Source organism: Triticum aestivum, chromosome 3B (genome assembly GCF_018294505.1).
Source record: "Triticum aestivum cultivar Chinese Spring chromosome 3B, IWGSC CS RefSeq v2.1, whole genome shotgun sequence".
In the NCBI taxonomy this organism is placed as follows: domain Eukaryota; kingdom Viridiplantae; phylum Streptophyta; class Magnoliopsida; order Poales; family Poaceae; genus Triticum; species Triticum aestivum.
The window spans coordinates 274,146,374-274,171,999 of record NC_057801.1 but is presented as its reverse complement, the minus strand read 5'-3'; the positions used below and the strand labels follow the sequence as shown (position 1 = coordinate 274,171,999).

The following is a 25,626-nucleotide window of genomic DNA, read 5'->3' as shown; positions in this document are numbered from 1 at the left end:
ACAACATCCAAAACAATGCATATCCGAAGCTAGGTGGTCATGGCATGGCCTATGAGATAAATGATGCAAAGGGAGCATATCAATATCATCACAAAAAAATGCCAATAACCACGGGCTTGTCATCTATATGCCATATGTGCAAATTGGGTTTATGTTGATGACATATGCATAGTCACTAAGATGAGATTGCAGATATGACATATGGTTGATCTCATGCATAGCATATGACAAGTCAAGCGGATTGTCAAACATGATGTGACCTAGAGAATTGTCACAAGAAATCCTATGTAACATGTCATCACAACTAATAGACTCCACATGAGAATCATCATACTCATCATAAATGGGCAAATCATCGCATGGGGTAATCGCATTAGCATGAAGCATGGAAATAGGTGGATCAACATCATGCAAGCAATCAATGTCAAGAATGTCCACTAGTGGGACAAGAGCATCACCTTCACCTATGTTACCTTGTTCATTCCACTCAAGTGGTGTAGGTGATGTGGCAAAGACCAAATGGTGGTCATCATCTTCATCTTGATGGAACCATGTGGGGGGTGCATCATATTCCACCATGGCCATCGTCTTGTCCATAGGAAGGACGAAGTCGTCGAGGATCGGCGCGTCACCATATATGGGACCTATCACCAAATGAGAAGGCACAATAGAGGTAGAGGTTAAGTTGTTAGAAATCGAAATGGCCTCGCATGCCCTATCAACTACCTCACTCTCTCTATGTGGTGGTGGCTCACTCACTCCCTCAAGGTAGGTGCACTCAATGTCACATATGGTGGAGTCACTCAAATCACTCAAGTGGTGGTGGTGGTGGCTCTCCTCACATGGGAATTGGGGCAACTCGTTATATATGGGGCTAGTGGTGAAGTCACTCTCACTCTCAATATGGTGGCACAAGTCACTCAAGTCATCATACGTAGCCGTGGTCGAAGGGAAAATCCCATGCTCAACCATATCGTTGTCGTCGCCGTGGATGAAGGCCGAAGATGGCACATCATCGCTCTCCTCCATGACCGAAGGGAAAATGCTCGATCATCTCATCATCGTCGCTGTGGATGGCCTTGAGAACACTTGGCGAAGATGTCGAAGTGGTGGTAGTAGTCGTAGCTCCGTCTTGTTGGTGCTCGTCTCGCGGTCTTCTCTTGTGCTCATGATGTCTGGCCGTAGCTTGATGTAGAGCTTGTTGGGACTTGTAGGTGTACGCATCGCGAGCAGCTTCATCTTGATGGTGTTGTAGTGCTTGAGCTCGATGACGTTCCAAAGATTGGCCACTTGAGCGTCGCTGCCTTGAAGATGACGAAGGGGAAGAAGACTTGTAGTTGGCCATCATGTCTCGTACTTGATCCCTTTGTTCGACCAACTTGGTGTCGAGGTAGTCCCTTATCCTTGCTTCGTTTTGGCGAATGTCGATGGCGAGTCGCTCAATGCCTTGCATTGCTCGTTGTAGTCCGAAGATGGACGTTTTGGTGATGTAGTTGTTCGCATTGTCGTTGTTGTGGAAGACCGGAGATGAAATGCCTTGCCTATCCATCACAAGACTCGAGTAGAGGTGAGTAGGAAATGAGATAAACAATACCAAGTTACCTTTTCCCAAAGTTGAGGATGTATCCCGTTTCGCTCAATGTGAGATGAAAGAATAGTGGAATTGGTACCGGACTTGTTCACTCACACCTATCAAGTAAAGCTTATAGTGGCAGCTCGGTGAGGATAGTGGCACAAAAATTTGATGCAAAATGTTAGCAAGAGTCAATAATGTTGGAAAAGATTCACAAATTCGCAAGTGAAACAAGTAGACCAATAGCAATATGTGGCACACGGAAACACACACACGGATAGATAAATGGGGTCATGCAACCAAGGAATGAGCACAAAATGTGGAGTCCACGGAAAACGCTCGTGTTGCACAACTCAAGAGAGACGCTAGCACAATTGCTCAATAGGCGGATATGACACTTGTGCACAACCTATAAGATGCAAAATGTATGAGTTTTCTATCCCAAGTATGCTATGTGTATGATGTTCCCGATGTTCTTCTCAAGATGATCCAAGATGATCGGATATGACAATCTTATGTGCAATGTGGTATGATGCTATGGCTCTTGCTCACAAGCTCTTTGCTCTCTTTTTCTTTTGCTTAAAAGCTTATTGTTTTTTTATATGGCCACTTATGCAAAATGCACAAACCAAGATAGCAATTGTGTATATGCGGGAACGATCTTGTGACACAAGGGATGATATGATGATACCAAGATGATACCAATATGATATGGTATGTATGCAATGGAAGGTATGGATCACTAATGTGCACAAGTAACGTTGCCGGCAATACTCAAATGGCTAGTCTCGGTAGGCAAGTGACGCAAAATGGGCTAAGGGGTTAACAATGTAATGGCAAGTATGTACAATGAAGGGATACCACGATACCAATGTGATATGGAGGTTACCGTTCTTGCTTACGGTTAGGGTGTCAAATTGGTGAAGTGGTCGATGTCGAAGATGACCTCGCGGCGATGATGAGTGGCGGTGTTCTTGATGTAGATACTAGACCCGTCCCTAAGTAGCCGAAACACCTTAGGAAACGGTAAAAAACCGCGAACTCAAAATCTCAAGGAAAATGTCAAATGGTGGTGGCGGAATGCGTTGGTGGTTCCGGAGTTAGCAATGCGGAAGTGGTGGTGGTGGTTGATGACTAAGCGACCGTCCCTAAGTAGCCGAAACACATTAAGAGACTCAAGTCACCCTACAAGCAACCACAAATGCTATATGGAGCAAAAATGGGCTAGGTTGTGGAAAGTTATGGTGGTTTTGTGGATGATATGGTGGATGGCCGAGGCAAAGATGCCAAAATGCCAAATTTTTGATGGAGTCAAATGATGTTGGAACCTATCTAGATGGATGGGGGATGTCAATAGCTACTCAACTAGCTAAAGAATGCGAAAATCGGACTCCGGGAGTGAAAGTTATGGCCGAAATGGTGAGTGGGAGTGGGCTGATTCGGGGAGGTGCGGGTGCCCGGGGTTTGGGGGTGCGGGCACCCGGGGTGGTCAACAAGGTTGGGCTGAAGAAGAGGCCCGGGGGTCCGGGTGCCCGGGGGCAAGAGGTGCGGGCACCCGGGGTGGTCTGGGGCAAACAGCCCGGGGTGCGGGTGCCCGGGGGCTCGGGGTGCGGGCACCCGGGGTGGTCAGCGGGTATGCACGGGGGGTCCGGGTACCCGGGGGTGTCGGATTTGGGCGGAAATTCGTGGGAAGATGCAAGAAATTGGTGGATTTTGTGGAGGGAAAGGTGGAGATGGATGGGGGAATGCTAGATCCACTTGAAAGCAAGCAAATCCATGGATCAAATCCAACAAAACCTCATCAAACTAACAAATCACAAAAAAAATTAGGGCTATTTTTGGTGGGGAATTTTCAAAATTGGGGAAGAACACACAAAATTAGGCTAGAAAACAAAGAGGGGGGCTCCAATTTCGTGAGAAACAATGGCTCATGATACCAAGATGTTGTAGGGTGAAACCCTAAGTGAAGATCTTTCACGAATTGGAGGGGAAATCCCCAAAAACAAGATGAACACAAAAGAGAAAACAAGAGGAACACTTAAGAACAAGTCCAATCACACATCCACTAGACCAACAAACACACAAGATCCACAAGGTACATGAACAATCAAAAGGAAACATGGCACATGGTAGAGTTCATCCCAAATCCTATGAAGGAGATGAGGGTTTGATGATTCACTTGGGGAATCCTTCTCCCTTAGGAGGGCTTGATGATCCTATGGATCCTTCTCCCTTAGGAGGGCTTGATGAGGAAACCCACAAGGGGAGATACATGAGCTAAGCTCTATGATTTGTGTCTCTTCTTAGCTATCCCCTCTAAATGAGCTAGGTGATGCCCTTATATAGTTTAGGGACGAAATAAAAGAGAAGGGGGGATACAAGGGCAAAGCCCCAAGGAGGCACGCAAGCTCTCAGTGTGGTGCGGGCACCCGGGGGACTCAGGCCCGGGCACCCGAGGTCGGTGCAGGGGGCTGGGCGGCTTCGGCCGGGCACCCGGGGTCCCAAAGCCCGGGCACCTGGGGGTGTGCTGGGCCGGCGCGGGAGGTGGCCCGGGCACCCGGGGCAGCGAGGCCGGGCACCCGGAGTGGGCTGGGTTGGCGGCTGGAGGTGACCCGGGCACCCGGTGCGGCTGGGAGCTGCCGGGCACCCGGGGCCCCACCTGCCGGGCACCCGGGGTCGGCTGGGGGCGACGCCCAGGCAGCGGTCAGGCACCCGGTGCCAAAGAGTCCAGGCACCCGGGGTGTCCAGGGAGCTCCGACTCCTCTCGTTCTTCTCGCGTCTCTCCTTCTCCTTCTTGACCGTAGGTGCATGTGTCTCCGGGTGAACTTGGTGTTTCCCTGTGTTCCTCGTGACGATCTCCCAAGTACCTAAGAAAGCATAACATCTCCGTTTGAGGTAGGACATGATTCATATGCAATTCCGAACGAGACTCGAAGAGGAAAGAAGTGACCTCGTTGTCGATGTTGCGTGCACGTGCTCTTGTCACTGGTCCTCTCGGTGCTTGCGACGGTGATGGCGTGTCCATGTGGATGGACAAGGGATGCTCCGCATCAACCTTCCTACCCACCATTCTGTCTGTACCATTACACTACACAATGCGATTACTTGCAGATTCCGAGGAAACAAAACATGATTAGAGGAGGTTAAAAGACAACTTGTCTGAATCTTTGCACTGGAAGAACCTTAGGCATAGATGCACATCACAATCATACACAGCTACGCTGATCAGGTAATCAGTCGTCACTTTGTCACAAACATAATATTGCGACTGTACAGAAGGATCTGAACAACAATATGCACTCGTTTTTCTATGTACCACAGTACCAGTGTACCACAATTTGATGGAACTTGTCTACTTTTCTACCTATTCCCCTTTCCCCCTTTTACGTTCTCAATCGACTCCATTGCTTCTTCAAATGATTTCTGCACAGCAAATAGACAAAACACGACTTCATGTCACTAGTAGTAAGTAGTAATCCTTTCTTTTCTACAACACTAGTACTAGTAAGTAGTAATAGCAAGAATAAGTTTAAGCAGTCATATGCTGATGATGCCTGACATAATATTTATATAATTATAATAATCCTCCTCTTTGTTTCTCACTCACCCTACCCAGCATAACTGAGAGCACATGTTAACTAAGCTGCCCGAGGGGTTTCGTATCACCTCTACACACGAAATTACACACCTAACAAAACTGATGTACTAAGATATACTACCCTGACGTAGCTAGGCGTTGCAACCTCTAAATCTAAGATATACTACCCTGACGTACACAAGAAAAAAGGGGTAAGAGATATAAAGTACTATGACGGGAAAGTTGTAATCAGAGTCAAAATAAGACCCATTTTACTATCTTATATAAGCAAGAAAAGAAAGAGTATCAGCTCATTATAGCCGCTACTGCTAAGCATGCCAATAAGATTTGGTGTACATATATGTGTAGAACATTTAAACTCGATATATGATTCAGTGAAAGAAAATTTCCTCAAGTAAACAAGAATAACCATTTCACATCACTGTTAAAAATATCGGCTGATATTTTAGGTAATCGGCCAGTTAATCCTGAATCCGTAGGTCATGGATGCGATAACATCTTATCCATCGTGTTAACTGGTCCAGCGGAGTAATCGGCTGTAAGGCCGATTTATCCCACTGGGCCGATTAACTGAATAGAGGGAGAGAGAAATTTGGGCTCCAAAATTTTGGACCATTCCCTCCTTTACCCCAAAACTGGTTGTTTTAGGTCAGCCCCTTCTCACTCTCCCCTCCCCTCCCGTAGTAACCCTCGTTGGAGGAGGCTAGGAGCAGCCGCAGGCACCATCCACCAGAGGTGCCTGCACTCCTCAAGGATCCAGGCACCTAGCCTCTTCCTCCCGCTCGAGCCCGCCGCCCCTCCCTCCCCTTCCCCTCCCCCTCCCCGAGACCAGCAGCATGGCAGACGAGCTTGCCTCCCCCTCCGCGAGCTCACATGCCTTCTTCTTCCTGCTCCAGGTCGCCGCCCCCTTCAAGCAGTCTGTGCTATATGCTGATCTGCTTTGTGCTATGCTATATGCTGCTCCTGCTCTGTGCTATATGTTGTTGCTGCTGCCACTGCTTATTACCTCTTCTTTATTGCTGCTGCTGCTGCATTATTGCTATATGTAGCAAAGATATATATGGTCCTAACTAACCTACCAATAAATGGGTTAACGATAAATTCAGTTAACAGGCCGATTCACCGATTAATCCCTACTCCTCACCTGACCAAGCAGCTACAAGTTACCGAGGGGTTAAGTTTAATTACATATGCAAATTGAAAACTCTCAAGAACTGATGTTCATTTTCTAATCAATTGGAAATACAACTTTGAAAAACATGAAGCTGTTCCATAGTTTCCAAAGGGTGGTTCATCATTGGAAGGTACAAGAAAATCCAAACTGAAGCATTCTAACTACCAACTGGGGAAAAAGAAAAGGGCATCTCCATCATATTCCGCACTTAACCTGAACTTATCAGTGAATTGCAATCTTTCTAGCTTAATGAACAAACTGGACGCATTACAGTGATGGTCACAATCAGATAAGGAGAAGGTATCACATGGATAATGTTAAAAGGATTAAGTTTCACCGTTTGATATTTTGTACCACCTTTTCCCTTATAACAATTCCAATCAACTGCATATTATTAGCTTCACTCAGCTTTCGTCACTCAACAACCAAATCAATTTGCTCTTGACGGAAATAAATTCAAAAGAACAAGGGTTAAATCATTAAACCAAAGGAACTCGCGTGGATACTGAGAGAGAAAAGAAATAAATGAGAATGAAAGTTACTCTAGATAAAGCACTAGAAGTTCACCGGCTATATACACTTACCCCGGAGTTATTCATGTTCCAGAGTTCCAGAATACTTCCATCAAGAAAAGCTGCACCAGAAAGCAATACACTGCAGTGCAGAATTATCATCATGAGCCATCGAACTCAACCCCTATCATAATAAAAATAATGGGAGGCCATTCGGACTAGAACAGTTGATATTACTACATAAAACGCTAAAGGGAATCACAGGAGTTTGCAATGTTAAGCATATGTATCTCCTGGTAGCACACGCCATGGCCGGTCAAATTTAGCACCCTCTAGGACATTCTCTCGGCCTTGTGGGGCGAGTTATGTTGACATATGCAAGTAACATCTACTTCCTCTGTTCTTTGGCTGGCCACTGAACGTGGTCAACTCTTCGAGTGAACTTCCCATCAGAGTATAAGTGCATCAAACTGTTTAATCTCACTTAGGTAATTATATTATTATGTTTGAGTGATCTAGTGTTATAATACCTGCTATTACTAGTTCTAGTACATGTATGTCTATTTTATCATGATTAATAGTATTTGCCTGGACATCAGTTTCATGTTGCCTTGTGTGGAGCTGTCTTGTTCTTCCCATACTAGCACGATCAACTATACTTTGTAGGGTACCCTACTTTGTATGCTTTGCGCTCTCCTGCCTACTCTTAATCTGTTGGTTAGTGGAGTTAATTTACCTCTTGGGTACTGACTTGCAATTAAATTAGAAGTGATTCGGTTATTACTTCATATTGCATGTATTTTTCAGAGAAATTAAGTAAGTGAAAAAAAAATCATTAGCTTTAGCACTCCAAACATCACTAGAGAATAACTTGTCATTGTGACTTCATTAGCTTTAGCACTCCAAACATCACCAGAGAATAACATGTCATTGTGACTAGTATTCATATTTAAGGACTGAATACTGAAAAGATTAAAGACGGCAGTCTAAGTACGTGACTATCGCTTACCCTAGAACCTGTGGCGGGTTATACTACAGGTGACACCTGCTGACTTGCCAGCAAGAGGTGGATCTTGAGGTAGCAAACAAAACTGTTGCGTGTATCATCTTTTCGGAGCAGCTCTATGACATACAAATTTGTCATGGAGCTACGGGGTGTGTTAGACCACCAATTCGTGGTTTCAGAATCAGGGTGCTAGGTCTAGGTGGTCGAACAATGCCACAACAACAAGACAGTTGATAATGAGTCAGTGATAAGGCAGCCCCACGATCCTACAACAATAGTGGATAAGATGGCTCAATCCGATGTTCAAGACAACTCCAAGTTTGTTGTAGGGGCATAATTCCCAAAATCACCATCATGGAGAAGTTTTGCTGCCGCACTTAATCAGAAATGAGAGGGCATGAAGTTTGATGACTCGATTGCTCACCAGGATGTGGAGAGAGATGTGGCTTGTGTCCCACATGACAGGGCATCAAAATCCAATCTAGTAAGAAACAAACTTTAAGGTGCCACCTGCTTTAAGTGCAGTGAGGTAGGCCACAAGGCCAAGATATGTATGCCACAACAGGGAAGGCGGGAAGAATGGCTCGCAAGGGTAGAACTCTAGGCATGGTTGTCGGTGAATCTAGTACCTCAGTGTATGATTATTCATTATACCCTTGTTCTACTTATAGGTTATATCATGTCAATTGTCAATCCATTGATTGGTTGGTTCATACAATTACAAGAGCCAAAACTCATGCATGTGCCAACTGTTCTTCCTTTCTTGATAGGAAACAGCTCGTATCTGCTGCTTCTGGAGTAGGGAAGGTTGACTTGAAGCTTACTTCAGAAAAAACTATCACTCTGGGGAATTTGCTGCACCTGCATTCGTTAAAGAAGGCTATGTCCAATGTTGAGATGGCTTTAAATTGGTTTTCAGTCCAATAAACTCATTATTTTCAAATCTGGTTCATTTATTGGAAAAAACTGTGTGCAGAGGCTTGTTCCATGTTAGTTTGTTCGATTCCTCGGATAGATTTGTTAACAACACTTACACTCACATTGTTCCATGTTAGTTTGGCATTTAAGCCCCTCACTACTACTTAGCATTGATTTTAGCACCAATCTGTGCCATCTAACCCATGATCATTATAGGATTTGTGAGCCAAGTTCACCGACTCATCATCAACCACCATTCCACCAAGAGTAGCCATATGATCATGTCAATTTTAGTTTCACAGTTATGAATTATTAGTACTCTGTCAACAGCCAAAACAGTTATGAAGTAAGAATGCCATTGCATGAGGTGGAACAGGTATTGAAGTTTAATATGACGAAATTTCTTTGGAAAAATGTCTGAACTGATTGCCAGCTCGAAGCGCATTCACATTTGACCGGACAGCAATGATAACAAAGATTCCAGTACTTGTGGTAACCCAATTTAGAGGTTTGGTTCTGAGGTTCTGTTTAATTTCTTACACCAAGACATCCATAAACCATTGATGTGGAGCATCCTTCCATCATCCCCATGGACTCTACACCAACACATCCAACCCCACGAGGACCCATGACAAGAGCTAGAGCACGTGCTTTGGAAACCGAGGTGAACTCCTTCCTACTAGACTTACATATGGACACGAATGGAACATGTTTACTACCTCACCAAGATATGCTATGCCTCCTAAGGTATGAAGAGGAACATCACCAAGAAGCTCAGGAGCATCACCAAGGAGAAGGAGGACCACCCCAAGGCCGTGCGAATCAACAAGAAGGACAACAGCAGCAGCACAGGAGGCTCCAGGCGACCCCGTGCACACGGGCCCCCGAGACCCCGTGCCCACGGACTACACAGGAAGTTGGCGCTGGAGCACCCCGTGCGCACGGGCCTGTACCGTGCCCACGGGACCCCCGTGCGCACGGGCCCAACTTAACCCGTGCGCACGGGCCTCCCAGGATGGCCGGCTGAGATTGCATCTTCGGCTCCTCTTCATCTCCTTCGACCCCAAGGCTATATATTCCGTACCAAGGACCATGTTTAGGGAGAGCAAAGTATTAGATGAGATATTTGTGAGCTTTGCTCCTTCACCTTCCCTCTTGGAGGATCAAGACCCCCTAGGGAAGAATCGTTGTGGATCTCAAGACCTCCATAAGGAGAAGACTATCTTCAAGCCCCCATCTCCTTTGGATTTGGGATGAACTTTGCCATTGTATCTTTCCTTTGATTGTGTTTGTGACTTGTGGATCTTGTGTTGTTATCCTAGTGGATGTGTAATCGGGAATTGTTGGAGTGATTTCCTCTTTGTGTTCTTGTTGTTTCTCTCCTTTTCCCCCTTCAAGTGTGAAAAGATCCCTCTTAGGGTTCCACCCTACATCATCTTGGTATCATGAGCCACGTTGATTCACATCTTGGAGTCCCTACCTTCCACTTTCTAGCTTGATTTTGTTGTTTTTCGTCCTAATCCGAAAATCCCCACCAAAAATAGCCCCAAAAATTTTCTTGCAATTTGTTTGATCTTGTGAGATTTGGTTGTTTTGATCCACGAATTTGGTGTTTGGCAAGTGGATCTACCCCTCCACCTTCATCCCCACCCTTCGACCGTTCGAATTTGGCCAAAAACTTGGGAATCATCACGGTATCAGAGCAGTTCGTCCGCTCACAGAGGACCCCGTGCACACGGGCCATCGGGACCCCGTGCACACGGGCCTCACTTACCCCGTGCGCACGGACTATCCAGGGAGTTTCGGCCATTTTCTGTTTTTCCTCATTTCGTTTCCCCACCACCTCTTGTGTTCTTCCGCACCATTCCACGTGTTTGTTTGAGTTTGGGTCGCGGTTTCTCTCGTGTCCTAAGGTGTTTCGGCTACTTAGGCGCGAGTTGGTATCATCATCATCGCCACCAATCATCGACTCGGACAACACATCGGCTTCGACAAGATCATCTTCATCACTACCGTAAGCAAGGACGGTAACCTCGACGACGCCTTGTACTCCCTTGCCATTAACTTGATAGCTTCGAGCCCTTTTGCGTAGCTTACCCATCGAGACTAGCTTGTTGAGTATTGCCGGGCCACGCCTTAGTGCACCATTAGTGTTCCGTCCATCCCGTGCATTTACTACTTGTTACCTCGTTGTGTGGCTCGTATATCAAGCATCGTGGCATAGTCAAAAAAAAAGAAAACTTTTAAGCAAAAGAGAAGAGAAGCAAAGAGCTTATAAGCAATAGCATCGAGCCTCTTAGCATACGTGCATCATCTTGGTCATCACATACATAAGCATACTTGGGATAGTGAGACGAGCGGTTTCTCTATTAGGTTGGTGCACTAGCGTATCTAGCCCATTAGTGCAATCGAGCTAGCGTCTCTCTAGTATCCGTACGACAAGAGCTTTTCCCGTGGTTCGACATCTTCGAGCTCACCCCTTGGTTGTGCGGATCCCATTTATCTTCCGTGTGTGTGTTCCTCGTGTTATCTTTGGAGGTTGATCTATTTGTCTTACTTGCCATTTGTGAATCTTCTCAACTTCATCAACATCTTGACTAACATTTGCTTGAATTATTTGTGCCTTTCCTAACCAAGCTCCTCCATAGACCATTTACTTGTAGGTGTGAGAAACAATTCCCGGTACCAATTCCCCTATTATAACATCACGTGGGATCGTACTTGTTACATCCACAATCTTCGGCAAAGGTAACTTTGGTTTTGTTCTCTCATTTTCCTACTCACCACCACTTTCATATGATGGATAGGCCAAGTTCCTCTACCAACCCACTCTTCATCGAGCAAGACGACGACATGTCATCATTCGTCACCAAGAGCCACCTCTTTGGTGCACAACGAGCACTACATCAAGAGCAACAAGCAATGAACGACCGCATCGACAACCTCGCCACCGACTTGCGACTCTCCGAGCAACGTACACGGGACTACTTCGACAACAAGCTCGACGCGCACAAGCAAGAGAACGATGCAAGAATGGACGAGATCCGCGCTTTGTTGGTGAACCGGCCTCCTTCAACTTCTTCCTACTCAAGACGGAGCCACTCAAGTCGACACTCCGACGACACCTTCTCCGGCTCAAGTACACCGTCATCGAACACTCTTCGACGAGCCGCGCGTCAAGACCGTCATGCATCTCGCAACCCGCTACACATCAAGCATTCACAAGAGCAAGTCGATGAGCAAGTTCCTCGTCCTCACTCAAACCAAGACGCTTTTGCTCAAGCTCAAGAACGACAACGACTACGGCGCCAAGAGGAAGAACGAGCGCGTCTACACCAAGAGGAACAAGACGCCGAGGCTCAACGTCTTCAACAACAACAACGAGAAGTGCAAGCTCTTGAGGCGCAACGTGCCCTTCAAGAATCAAGTCGAGCCATCGCAAACCGCAATCGCGAACGGCGCAATCAAGAGGAAGCCCTTCGAGAAGAAATCCAAGAGAGGAACTACCAACCACGTGTGCACCGTCAAGTCCCTCAAGCTCCTCCACAAGCTCGTCAAGCTCCACCTCAACCTCAAGTTCAACAAGAGCAAGTTGATCATGGACTTCCTCCACGCCAAGAGCAATATGAGGATGATTACCCTCCACGTCAAGGGCGTCATCATCACCATCGCCAACAACACAATGAAGAGCAACGCTATGGCAAGCTTAAATTCACCATGCCCAAGTTCAATGGAAGCAATGATCCCGAAGAGTACCTCTCATGGGCATTGAAGGTTGACAAAATCTTTCGTTTGCACAACTATGAGGAAGAGAAGAAGATCGCTATGGCATCACTTGAGTTCCAAGACTATGTGCTCATATGGTGGGAACAAGTCCTTGAGCGTCGAGAAGCAAGAGGTGACCCTCCAATCACCACTTGGGCTCACATGAAGGATGTCATGCGAGCACGATTTGTGCCCACCTACTACAACCGCGAGCTCTTCAAGAAGCTACAACTCCTCAAGCAAGGTACAAAGAGTGTTGAAGGATACTACAAGGAGATGGAGATAGCCATGATTCGAGCCAATGTCAAGGAAGATGATGAGCAAACAATGGCACGATTCTTGAATGGACTCAATCATCCCATCAAGAAGATCGCCGACTTCCAACCCTACTCCAACCTCATCGAGCTCGTGCATCAAGTGACCAAGGCGGAACGTCAAGTGCAAGATGACTTCAAGTATGCCAAGTACTCATCCAAGACATACGGCTTCTCCAACAACCAAGTTTCAACAACTCCTCCAACATCTACATCAACCAAGCCTTCTCCAAGCAACGATGACAAGCCAAGTTACAAGAAACCTTCGTCAAGTTCAAGTCGCCTTCCTCCTACCACAAGCAACTACAAGTCGCGTGCTTCTTCATCTACTCCGACCGATGAGACCGTCAAGACGAGCTCCTTCAAGTGTTTCACTTGCGGCGGCCGAGGCCACAAGTCCTATGAATGCACAAACAAGCGGACCATGATCCTCAATGACGATGGCACCTACGACTCAATGAGTGAAGATGAGATGGAAGCCCTTGAGCAAGTGGCCATGCACCGGCGCGTGAATGAGGATGAAGATGATCGAGTCTTTTGTGATGAGGATTCGAGCCCCGCTCTCGTTGTCTCCAAGGTCTTGACTCTTCAACATCAACAAGAAGAAGACCAACGATGCCACATCTTCCACACAAAGGCCGGCATCAATGGAAGATCCGTCAAGGTCATCATCGATGGAGGTAGTTGTCACAACTTGGCAAGTGAAGAACTATGCTCCAAGCTTCAATTGGTCAAGAGGAAGCATCCGCACCCCTACAAGGTTCAATGGCTAAGTGACTCCGGCACTATACGAGTTGAGCATACGGTCCAAGTCTCCTTCAAAATTGGTGCATATGAGGACACTTTGGAGTGTGATGTGGTCCCAATGACCGTTTGCCACCTCCTTCTTGGTCGACCATGGCAATTCGACCGTGGTGTCATCCACAATGGGCGTACCAATCACTATAGCTTCAAGATGAAAGGGAAGGAGTATGTGCTACGACCTACGTCTCCTAGTCAAGTGATAGCCGACAAGCAAGCCACCCATCATGGAGAGAAGAGTGAGAAAGTGATCCACCCAAAAGTGAGTGAGAGCCACAAGCCAAACTTGAGCGCCTCTTCGCCTAGAGAGAAAAACCTCATACTATTTGCCACAAAAAGTGAGATGAGAGAAGTGTGTGAGAACCCATCGAGTGTGATGCACTTTGTCCTTGTGTGCAAGGATGGAGAACCAAAAACTAACACCTCTTACGAGCTACCTTTAGTGTTTCAATCTCTTTTGCAGGAATTTCAAGACGTTTTCCCCGATGAGCTACCTCCGGGTCTACCTCCTCTTCGAGGCATTGAGCATCGAATCGACCTCATCCCCGGAGCGCCACTTCCAAACAAAGCTCCATACCGTGTCAACCCCGAAGAAACTAAGGAGATCCAACGGCAAGTACAACAACTCATCGACAACGGTCATGTACGTGAAAGCTTAAGCCCTTGTGCCGTTCCCGTTATACTTGTGCCTAAGCAAGATGGAAGTTTCCGCTTGTGTTCCGATTGTAGACCTATAAATGCTATTACCATTCGCTATAGGCATCCCATCCCTTGCTTAGATGATATGCTTGATGAACTTAGCGGAGCCACTTTTTCTCAAAAATTGATCTTAAAAGTGGCTATTATCAAATCCGCATACAAGAGGGTGATGAATGGAAAACTGCTTTCAAAACCAAATTTGGCTTATATGAGTGGTTAGTTATGCCTATGGGTTTATCGGAGGCTCCCGGTACTTTCGTGCGTCTTATGCATTATGTGCTTCTCCCTTATATTGGAGTCTTTGTTGTGGTTTACTTCGATGATATTCTTGTGTTTAGCAAAACCATGAAAGAGCATCTTAATCATGTTAGGGCTGTTTTGCAAACCCTTCGCAAGGAACGTCTTTATGCCAACATGAAAAAGTGCACATTTGGTGTTGACAAAGTGGTTTTCTTGGGTTTTGTTGTCTCTTCCAAAGGTGTCCACGTTGATGAATCTAAAATTGAAGCAATTAAAACTTGGCCCCAACCCACCAATTTGCAACAAGTGCGTAGTTTTCTTGGTGTTGCGGGTTTTTATCGTCGCTTTGTGAAAGACTTTAGCACTATTGCCGCTCCTTTGCATGCTTTGAGTAAGAAGAATGCTCCTTTTGTGTGGGGATCTTTGCAATCAACCGCTTTTGATGAGCTCAAGTCATTGCTTACTAATGCACCGATTCTTGCCTTGCCCAACTTTGAGAAAACTTTTGAAGTTCATTGTGATGCTAGTGGTACCGGAATTGGCGGAGTTTTGATGCAAGAAAAACGAGCAATTGCCTATTTTAGTGAAAAACTCTCCGGTGCTCAACTAAACTATCCCATATATGACAAAGAATTGTATGCCTTAGTGCGTGTGCTACATGTTTGGGAACATTATCTTAGACCTCATGAGTTTGTCATACATACCGACCACGAAAGCTTAAGTACTTAAAAGGTCAAGCCAAATTGAACAAGTGTCATGCCAAATGGAGTGAATTTATTGAATCTTTCCCCTATGTGATCAAGTACATTAAGGGTAAGGAAAATGTAGTTGCGGATGCACTTTCACGCATATGCACGCTTGTCACCAAACTTGAGTTGAATGTTGTTGGCTTTGAGCACATAAAAGACTTGTATGCTAATGATCCATCTTTTGCTACACTTTATGCTAAATGTTTGACGCATACATCTTGGGAACAATATTACATCAAGGATGGTTATCTTATAAGAGCTAACAAACTATACATTCCCGAGTCTTCTCTTCGTTTGCTCCTTTTGCAAGAGGCTCATGGAGGCGGACTCATGGGACACTTTGGACGAGACAAGACATTCGCCACGCTCTCCAGGAACTACTTTTGGCCCAAGATGTTCCGCGACGTCTCACGCTTCACCACCCGATGCTCGACATGTCGCAAAGCTAAGTCTAAAGCTCAATCCGATGGTCTTTACATGCCTCTTCCTATTCCTTATCAACCTTGGGAAGACATTAGCATGGATTTTGTACTTGGTTTGCCTAGAACTCAAAATCGAAAGGATTCCGTGTTTGTTGTTGTGGACCGATTTTCTAAGATGGCACATTTCATTCCTTGCAACAAGATAGACGATGCTTCACACGTTGCAAATCTCTTTTGTAGGGAAATCTTGCGCCTCCATGGAGTACCAAAGACAATCGTCTCCGACCGCGACGTCAAGTTCTTGAGTTACTTTTGGAAGACGCTATGCGCCAAGCTCGGAATCAAGCTCTTGTTCTCATCCGCATACCATCCTCAAACCGACGGCCAAACGGAGGTGACGAACCGGACACTATCCACTCTACTTCGCGTGTTGATCAAGAAGAACATCAAGGAGTGGGAGGCGTGTCTACCCATCGCCGAGTACGCCTACAACCGTGCAAGACATTCGACTACCGGCAAGTCCCCCTTCGAGGTCGTCTACGGCTTCAACCCGTTGTCCCCATTGGACATTCTACCTCTTCCTCTACAAGAGCGCACCAACATGGATGCGAGTGCACGAGCAAGCTACATCAAGAAGATGCATGAAGATACAAGGAACACCATCGAGCGCCAAGTACAACGACTAGCGACCAAGCTCAACGTCAACAAGCAACCCATGATCTTCAACATAGGCGATCTCGTGTGGCTACACCTTCGCAAGGACCGCTTCCCCAACGAACGCAAGTCCAAACTTCTCCCTCGAGCCGATGGACCCTTCAAGGTGCTAGCACGCTACAACGACAACGCCTACAAGATTGAACTCCCACGAGACAAGTACAACGTGAGCGACATCTTCAACGTCAAAGACCTCTCGCCTTACCATGGTGATGAAGATTTTGATCCGAGGTCGGATCTTTCCCAAGGGAGGGGAGATGATGCGGAGCATCCTTCCATCATCCCCATGGACTCTACACCGACACATCCAACCCCACGAGGACCCATGACAAGAGCTAGAGCACGTGCTTTGGAAACCGAGGTGAACTCCTTCCTACTAGACTTGCATATGGACACGAATGGAACATGGTTACTACCTCACCAAAATATGCTATGCCTCCTTAGGTATGAAGAGGAACATCACCAAGAAGCTCAGGAGCATCACCAAGGAGAAGGAGGACCACCCCAAGGCCTTGCGAACCAAGAAGAAGGACAACAGCAGCAACACAGGAAGGCTCCCAGGCGACCCCGTGCGCACGGGCCCCCGAGACCCCGTGCCCACGGACTACACAGGAAGCTGGCACTGGAGCACCCCGTGCGCACGGGCCTGTACCGTGCCCACGGGACCCCCGTGCGCACGGGCCCAACTTACCCCGTGCGCACGGGCCTCCCAGGATGGCCGGCTGAGATTGCATCTTCGGCTCCTCTTCATCTCCTTCGACCCCAAGGCTATATATTCCGTACCAAGGACCATGTTTAGGGTTAGCAAAGTATTAGATGAGATATTTGTGAGCTTTGCTCCTTCACCTTCCCTCTTGGAGGATCAAGACCCCCTAGGGAAGAATCGTTGTGGATTTCAAGACCTCCATAAGGAGAAGACTATCTTCAAGCCCCCATCTCCTTTGGATTTGGGATGAACTTTGCCATTGTATCTTTCCTTTGATTGTGTTTGTGACTTGTGGATCTTGTGTTGTTATCCTAGTGGATGTGTAATCGGGAATTGTTGGAGTGATTTCCTCTTTGTGTTCTTGTTGTTTCTCTCCTTTTCCCCCTCCAAGTGTGAAAAGATCCCTCTTAGGGTTCCACCCTACATCAACCATATTGTGTAACAATCATGCAATGGTATTGGACTCTCACTTGAAAGTTGAAAACCTAACAAATTAGTGCAAGAGCCCTCTGCACGGCGCCATTAGGAACTCAAGAAACAAAAGTATTGATGTCAATTTGGTACCTGGAGAAGCCGAGATTGAGAAGGAACCTTCGCCGCGTCATCGCCTTCAGCAACAAGCCCCAATCATATCCCACCGATGCGCCTCCGCCTCCCGGAGGCGGCCGCCGCCAAGAACTTTCCCTGTGCCCGTAGCCGTAACCGTGCGAACCCGAGGAGGAGGCCCAGGTGGAGGAGGATGTGCGGACATAGGAGGAAGAGCGGAGACGGAGGTCGTACTCGGCCCTCCTTCGGTCGTCGGAGAGGACGTGGTAAGCGTCGGAGGCCTGGCGGAAGCGCCGCGCGGCTTCGGCTCGGGCACCGGCGTCACCGGATTGAGCGTGGCGGTCGGGGTGGTCCCGCAGGGCGCGGCGCCGGAAGGCGGCCTTGACCTCGGCCTTGGTAGCGTCGGGCCGCACCCCGAGCGTACCGTAGTGGTCGCCCATGGCGTGCAGAGGGTTTCGCCTCCGTGTAGAATGGATCGCGAGCAAGCACGACGAGGAATCGAGGAGGAAGGCGACGACGAGGGCATCGTGGCCGCTCTTACCGCCGCCCGTTCTTCCACAGCTATTAGACTGATGGGCCGGGCCGGTCTAGCTTATTTGACAAACCCACTGATACATGATTACTGGCCAGAAATGTAGAATAATTGATTCTCAAACCAAATTTAAAATATAATTGCTTTAGGATTAACCGAAAACAGATTTTAATCTCTTGAGTAGAACACCTGATTATATGCAAATAAGGGTGGCACTAATCAGACTTTTAGAGATTGCCCATGACCATGGCCTTCTTGTGGTGTGGTGTGGAGGTGGTTGATAAAGTAGTAACAGAGATGCCGTAGTTAAAAAATGAGACCAACTCAAGGGCTAACTCTTGTTGGCATTTATTTATAGGAGAAACTCCGCGAGCACCACGCGTTCAAGCCGGGACTTGAACTCGGGTGGGCTGCCCAGTCAACGGTCGACGCCCCGTCCTCAGAGATGTCGTAGTTGTGGAGGAAGCCCATGGACGCCGACACTGACCATGGAGGTGGCCAGCGATGGTCTCGGATCCCTAGAGCGTCCTTATAGGATCGGTGGTTAGGAGTGTTAGGGTCCCCCCCCCCTCCCCCTCCGACCCTACGATGTACTTCCTCCGTTCGGAATTACTTGTCACAAAAATGGATGTATCTACAATTAAAATACATCTAAATACATTCATTTCTTGGACGACTAATTCCGAATGGAGGGAGTATTATCTCTGGCAACAGAGATTTCAACCTTCTCATTATATATATTATTCTCTGTTATTTCAATTTCTATGGAGGTGGCCAATGATGATATGGCAGAGATTTCAACCAAATATTTGTTCTATGTCTGAACTTTTAATGATATATTATTTTCTGTGATCATATTTTCGTGTTCATGCTTTATTACAGAATTGCTATGTCATTTCATTTTTTTTTCTTTTTTTTAAAAAAGGGAAACACCCCGGCCTCTGCATCATCATGATACACACAGCCATTGGTATGTCATTTCATAGTTTAGTAAATTGAGAGTGCCCTCAGGAAAAAAATCAATGGGTTTCAATATGAGCACCCCAACTCATTAGCCCTACAAATTTGATTCTAATATGTTCAAAACTCTACCACGTCAGAAAAAACCCCAAATACGTTTTGAACTCCACTTTATTATTTCTCTAACTCGTCAAACATTTTCTGTGACGCAAAAAATCATCACGGAATATGCACATACCTAATGACAACCAAATGCGTCACCTAAAATCAGGCCAGAATGTCACCAAAGTACTTGAGGAGCTGATCCGGGAGAAAATCAGCTGGTGACGAAAAACAATCACAGAAAATGCGTTTTTTGGTCCCTCACTTGGATTTTCGTCACAAAATAGCACCAAATTTGTAGTGAGGAGACGAGAGTCAGACGACGACAAGAAGGGCAGGTCGTCATGTAGAGATCGGGTGGCGGAGCGGTGGCGTTCACGTAGGCATAGACAAGACAACAACACCATGACCACGAGGTGGACGAGGAGGGGAGCGGCGGCAGAAGGCATTGATTGGCCATGTGTAGCACAGGACTGCAAATCGAGAGCTCTGGGCTGGAGCGATGGTGCTCAGGTGTGTGGGCGGAGTGGTGGCGAGACTTTTCACACAATAGAGACGGGGGCGAGGGGGTTGCGGGGACCGGGCGTGCAACTTGAGGTTGCTTAATTTGGACGTGCGATGTGCATTAGTGGGTCACATATTTTTCCTGTTTTTCTTTCCGGGGATGAGCTATCTCTAGTAATTACACATTTAAGTGACTCAATCAAACATAAAAAGAAAAAGTGAAAGTGAAAATAAAAGAAATACTGACACAAATCTCCATGTAAATCAATGACATAAGATTTAGATGCACATATTTAGGACACATCTAGATGTGCTTTATCAAAACCGATTCTTTTTAGTGCATGAAAAATGGTGTGAGGAAAAGTAGTAACCGTTATGACGGCATACTGCCCTTTAATAGTACTTCCTTTGGAAAGAAATATAAGAGTGTTTAGATAGCTATTTTGATTATCTAAACACTCTTATATTTGTTTACAGAGGGAGCACAGGTGTTTGTCTCTCTTACCATACCACTATTTCTATTTAGATGTAATATCAATTCATTATGGGTACGTGTCAATGGGCTAAAATGAGAGCGTCACATCTATATATTTATATACTACTCCCTCCGTTCCGAAATACATGACGCTGGGGATTTTTCCCGACCAGGTGAAAAAGCAGCAAAATGACCAGGTTACCCTTCAGTTTTGAATTCTCTCCTCGATCTCCACCCAGGTCGTCTTCCAGATCCGCCCGCCTCCATCGCCCCCCCACCTCTGGATCCTCCAACTCCATCGCCCCCACCTCTGGATCCTCCACCTCCATCGCCCCCACCTCTGGATCCTCCACCTCCATCGCCCCCACCTCTGGATCCTCCACCTCCATCACCTCCCATCTCACCCTGCAGATCCCCTCCCATCCTCCCCGTCTTCTTGGGCCAGCAGATCCCCCTCCTCGTCCTGGGCCAGCAAATCCCCACCTCGTCATCCCGAGACCAGCGTCCTGCTGCAGATTGCCGTCACCCTCCCAGGGCCTCGCCAGCTCCACCTCCAGGTACTGCAGATCGCCGGCGGCTTCAGGTCCTGGTCGTTCAACAGGTCCAAAAACGGGCAATTCAGTTGCATGGTGTTGAGGGTTGTGGCAACAGAATTTAGCATGACAAAAATTAGTACTGGAGCATGATGTTGCATGATGTTGGAGTAGTTGCATGATGTTGGAGCATTCAAAAATCAGTGCTGCACTGGAGTAAAAGTGCAGTACTACTGAAACAGTTGCATGATGTTGGAGTGTCATTAACAGAATAGCATGATGGTGGAATACAATTGCATGATGAAGTACTACAGGGGCAGAATCACTTTTACAACATCATGCAACATCATTTTCATGACAGGACTAGGATTGCATGATGTTGGAGTACTACAGAGCTTGATGTTGCATAAACTTATACTGTGGCAGTACCTGAACAGGCTCCAGGTCCAGAAGGTGCAGCTCCAGGCTCCATTGCACCAACTTCAGAATAGGCAGTACCTGAAAAAGGAAATAGACATAGTCAGGGCAGAAGCATGGATTTTGATCTCAATTGCACTCCAGCTGAAGAAGAAGACATACTCCAAGATGATATGAACATGGAAGAGGAAGAGGGCATCGATCCCGGTCAAGATGTAGTTGGTGAGCTCCAGTACTCCTGCCATGAACAATCAATAGTTCATTTGTACCCCTATAATGGAGTAGCAAGCAAGTGTTGAGCAATTAAAAAATGCATTTGGTATAAACAATGTTTAACAACAAAGTTTGGTATTAACAAATTCATTTGGTACTCTGCAAGTGTTAATAATCATCTGCAAGTGTTATACTCCAAGTTAGATCATGAAACAGTAGTGAACTACTCCAAGTTAACTCCAAGGAAAGGCTTGAGGGTCGTGGGCAGCTACCTCCAAGATTGTCGTGCCCTCAAGAGGTTTACGCAAATGCCCTACACAACTTAGGGCTAATGGAGAGGGTCTAGTAATGGAAGAGGCCTGAGATGCTTGTTGTCAAGAGACCTGAGATGTTGTTGCCAAGAGACCTGAGGATGCTTGTTGTCAAGAGACTTGAGATGCTTGTTGTCAAGAGACTTGATATGCTTGTTGCCAAGAGACCTGAGGATGCTTGTTGTCAAGAGACCTGAGATGCTATTTCCAAAGACCTGAGGATGCTTGTTGTCAAGAGACTTGAGATGCTTGTTGTCAAGAGACTTGAGATGCTTGTTGCCAAGAGACTTGAGATGTTTGTTGTCAAGAGACCTGAGATGCTGTTGCCAAGAGACCTGATGATGCTTGTTGTCAAGAGACTTGAGATGCTTGTTGCCAAGAGACTTGAGATGCTTGTTGTCAACAGACCTGAGATGAGGCTTGTGGAGTATGCTTGTTGCATCCTTGTGATTATTTGTGTGGAGTATGATTATAATCCATATTTGAGTATGTTTGCAAAGGCTTGTGCGGAGTGGATTTTTTTACTCCATTTGTATGATCATCTTTACTCCATATGTTTGCATCGGCTTGTGTGGAGCGAATTCTCTTATTTTCTTAGGAGGAAAGGTCTAGGAGAGGAAAGGAGTGGAATAGAAGAGGAGAGGATTAATTTAGATTTAATTAGCAGAAAAGGTTTAATTTAGATTTAATTAACTAAAAAGCTTTAATTTAAGTCTGATTAACTAAAAAGGTTTATTTTAGATTTAATTAACAGAAAAGGTTTTAATTTACAGTTAATTTCCAGATAAGAGAAGAGAAGAGAGGAGAGATAAGAAGAGAGTAAGTAACTGGATTAAGCTATTGGAGTAAGTACTCCATGGAGTACTAATGTCCTGGAGTACTCCAATGCTTTATTAATAAACAAGACAGTACTAATGTCCAGGAGTACTCCAATTCAAGAAAAGAAAGGAGAAGAGAAGAGATCCAAGAACTTCTCCTACTGGAATTGTCACTGGGTAATACTCCTACTCCAAGAACTACTCCTACTGCCAAGTACTGAAGAGAAGAGAAGAGAAGAGATGAGAGGAGAAGAGCAATATACACTAAATTACCCCACTAAACAGCAAAAGGTTTCATTTAATTAGTTTAATTAACAAAAAAGGGTTTAAGTTAGTTTAATTAATAGAAAAAGGTTTCAGTTAATTTAATTAAAGAAACTGAAAGGTTTGAGTTAATTTAAATTAACTGAAAAGAGAAGAGAAGATCTACACTACCCCAAATCTTGAACTCACTTTTTTTATTTGAGAAGAGAAGAGCAGAGCAAGCACTGCTACTGCTCCAAGCTAATCTGACTGCAAACCAGAAACTCCAAATCTGATTATTCAGGTACTCCAAATATTGGATCTGTTTGCTACTCCAAATTTTGCAACCACTACTCGAAAACAATACTTAAACTACAGAAACTACAGCAGAATAATTGCAGTTTTGAAGTAAAGCTTCAGTTAATTTTAAAGCTTAAATTAAACTTTCAGTTAAAATGGAGAGAAGATGGAGATAAACTACAGTAAGTACTGTTGGTGTACTCACTAACTACTGTAAGATGAGTACAGTACATTACTGCTGCAAGAGGAGTACAGTACTCCACTAGCTCATTGCAAATTTAACCAAAACTACAATAGCACAGATGTTGGTGAGGAAACAACAGTACTATTGCAAGAGGAGTTGTAAAATCAGTCCTACTCTTAACCCTATTAAGCTCACAGATGTTGGTGCACAGTAGAAAGAGCCTCACTTAATTCCAAACAAGACTCCAAAACATGCGATTCCAGATCGGACACGCAGATGATACTCCTCTGAATGAATGACTGAAGCAGCAGGCGTCGGGCACCACGAGCACGACGTCAGCGTCGGGCACCACAAGCACCACCGTCAGCGTCGCCCTGCAAGCACAACAGAGGATTGGAACTCTGAATCGAACGACAACTGAAGCAAAAAAATCGATCATCGACAGTAAACCTCTGAAGAAATGTTGAAATGCTATTGCTGCGTGGTTGATTACAGAGAGCTCGGTAGGCAATTAAGGCCTCACATCTGACATTAGCATCCGTAACATTTGCTAGCACTACTCCTAGCAGTACACAAGATCACAAGAATCTCCATTTGCTAGCACTACTCCTAGCAGTACACAAGATCACAAGAATCTCCATTTGCTAGCACTACTCCTAGCACTACTCCTAGCATCTGACATTAAGTTTTCACGGAGAAGAGACAGGAAGAGGAAGAGAGAGCAATACCTCAAGGAGTCATCATCCATGGACGCACAACCGGGCCACCACGTCCATCCTCTCACCACCTGATGCAACAGCTGCTCCTCAAGGAGTCGCTCATGGAGGCCGCACGCGAGGAGGACGGCGGCGGCCGCGGCGATGACAAGCTGCCGCTGGTGGTGTTCGACCGCATCCTTCGCCGTCAGGTGGTATACGACGCGCTCAAGCACGGGGGCAGGGCGGATGTGCCGTCGTGGGTCCAACTGCTCACCATCCTCCTCTCCTTCGGCACATTGGCGCTCGGCACCGCTTACTGCACCTTGTCACCGCCGCACAGATGCAGCAGCTCCCCACAGCCGCACAGATCCGGCAGCTTCTCACCGCCACAGATCCTCATCCCGCAGCTCCTCCTACTCCAGCAGCTCCTCCGACGGTAAAAATCGAATCTTGGGACAACGAAGCAGGGATGACGCGAGAGAAAGAGGGCAGCGGCGACGCGGTTAAGGGAGATGCAGCGATGCAGGCGAGGGAGATGCGGCTGCTACGCGGGCGAGGGAGATGCGCGGCGAGGCGGGCGAGGGAGATGCGGCGGCGCCAAGGGGGAGGGAGATGCGGTGGGAGAGAGGCAGAGAGCGATACGGGCGAGGGAGACAGAGAGAGTGAGAGAGAGGGACTGAGGGCGATGCGGTCGAGGGTAAAAATGGAAAACCCGTATATTTCGTAGCGTTACGAAATTTCAACGTGCAGACGTAAAACGTCATGTATTTCAGAACGGAGGGAGTATGTTGGAAATATGAGCAATTTTATCGAGTGATTTTATTAACAGAATTACTAGATAAATCATGACTAGTATAGCAGTGATAAAACAAGTCATGTGATTTGACAAAGTGAAGGTAAATAACATCTGCATATAGGAGCTAGAACCGATCATCTCTCGAGCAGACAGTAGATCAAGATGCATATATGAGGTAGATCCTAACATGTGTAGGGCAAACACTAGAACAAGGAATTGTGGAAAGACCTCTAACAGGAAAAACAAGAACACGTACTGGACAGCAGCCGGAGCAGAGGCACTGGACTTGGGGTCGGTGTCCTCCATGTTGTCGAGGAGGTTGTCGACGTCGGGGAAGTAGTCGTCGTCGGGGAAGTAGTCGTGGGAGCCCGGGGCGTCCGTGACGTCGAAGTCAGTAGTCGCGCAGAGCGCTCCCCAAAAACCTTATCACCCTTCTCCCGTACAGGACTCAAAAGGTGCGGTTTCGGAGGCCTATTGTCCCGACCTGCGGTGCACGCCGCAAGACGGGATGGGGAAGAACGTAGCAGCAGCGCAGTGCTCAGGAACTTGTGGCGAGAGGAGGAAGAGATTCTGGTGCGTCTCTCTGAGAGGAGCGACCTCCCTTTTATAGGCGCAAGAGAGGGAGGCGAGAGGCTGCGCTGGGAGCTGAAGAAAACGAGGGAGACGAAACGAACAAGCAGCAGGCGAAGAGGTGCGCCGTTCGTATTCAATCTCCACTACAGCAAAACATTTCAGCTTTCGCGTGACCTTTCATATACCCGTAGTGCGTGGCAAAAATTTACATCGGCTCGACTCATTCCCTC

General features: G+C 46.6%; 2 protein-coding genes across 3 annotated transcripts; both read right to left on the bottom strand.

Annotated features, from left to right (window-relative positions):
* Positions 1-4,685: 4,685 nt before the first annotated feature.
* Positions 4,686-18,315, bottom strand: LOC123069700 (chaperone protein dnaJ 72). Of its 2 annotated transcripts, XM_044492630.1 has the most exons (3): positions 17,756-18,315; positions 6,930-6,999; positions 4,686-4,996 (listed from the first exon to the last, which is right to left on the bottom strand). In XM_044492630.1, the coding sequence occupies exons 1-3, from the start codon at positions 18,175-18,177 to the stop codon at positions 4,934-4,936; spliced, it is 555 nt and encodes a 184-aa protein (XP_044348565.1). In that variant the 5' UTR covers positions 18,178-18,315; the 3' UTR covers positions 4,686-4,933. The 2 variants fall into 2 exon arrangements, with proteins under 2 accessions (XP_044348565.1, XP_044348566.1); XM_044492631.1 differs by lacking the exon at positions 6,930-6,999.
* A 2,111-nt stretch (positions 18,316-20,426) lies between these two features.
* Positions 20,427-24,807, bottom strand: LOC123067485 (uncharacterized). Its single transcript, XM_044490264.1, has 5 exons — positions 24,058-24,807; positions 23,556-23,703; positions 21,423-21,498; positions 21,273-21,341; positions 20,427-20,896 (listed from the first exon to the last, which is right to left on the bottom strand). The coding sequence occupies exons 3-5, from the start codon at positions 21,457-21,459 to the stop codon at positions 20,427-20,429; spliced, it is 576 nt and encodes a 191-aa protein (XP_044346199.1). The 5' UTR covers positions 21,460-21,498; positions 23,556-23,703; positions 24,058-24,807.
* Positions 24,808-25,626: the final 819 nt, after the last annotated feature.

Coding starts and splice junctions, on each gene's coding strand:
- LOC123069700 (XM_044492630.1), bottom strand. CDS start 18,177: ATGGGCGACCACTACGGTACGCTCGGGGTGCGGCCCGACGCTACCAAG. Junction 7,000..17,755: donor CTCAATCTCGGCTTCTCCAG/GTACCAAATTGA, acceptor TCTGCACTGCAG/TGTATTGCTTTCTGGTGCAG. Junction 4,997..6,929: donor GGAACATGAATAACTCCGGG/GTAAGTGTATAT, acceptor TTTGCTGTGCAG/AAATCATTTGAAGAAGCAAT.
- LOC123067485 (XM_044490264.1), bottom strand. CDS start 21,459: ATGCCCTCTTCCTCTTCCATGTTCATATCATCTTGGA. Junction 21,342..21,422: donor CATGTTCATATCATCTTGGA/GTATGTCTTCTT, acceptor TTCCTTTTTCAG/GTACTGCCTATTCTGAAGTT. Junction 20,897..21,272: donor TGGACCTGGAGCCTGTTCAG/GTACTGCCACAG, acceptor TTGAACGACCAG/GACCTGAAGCCGCCGGCGAT.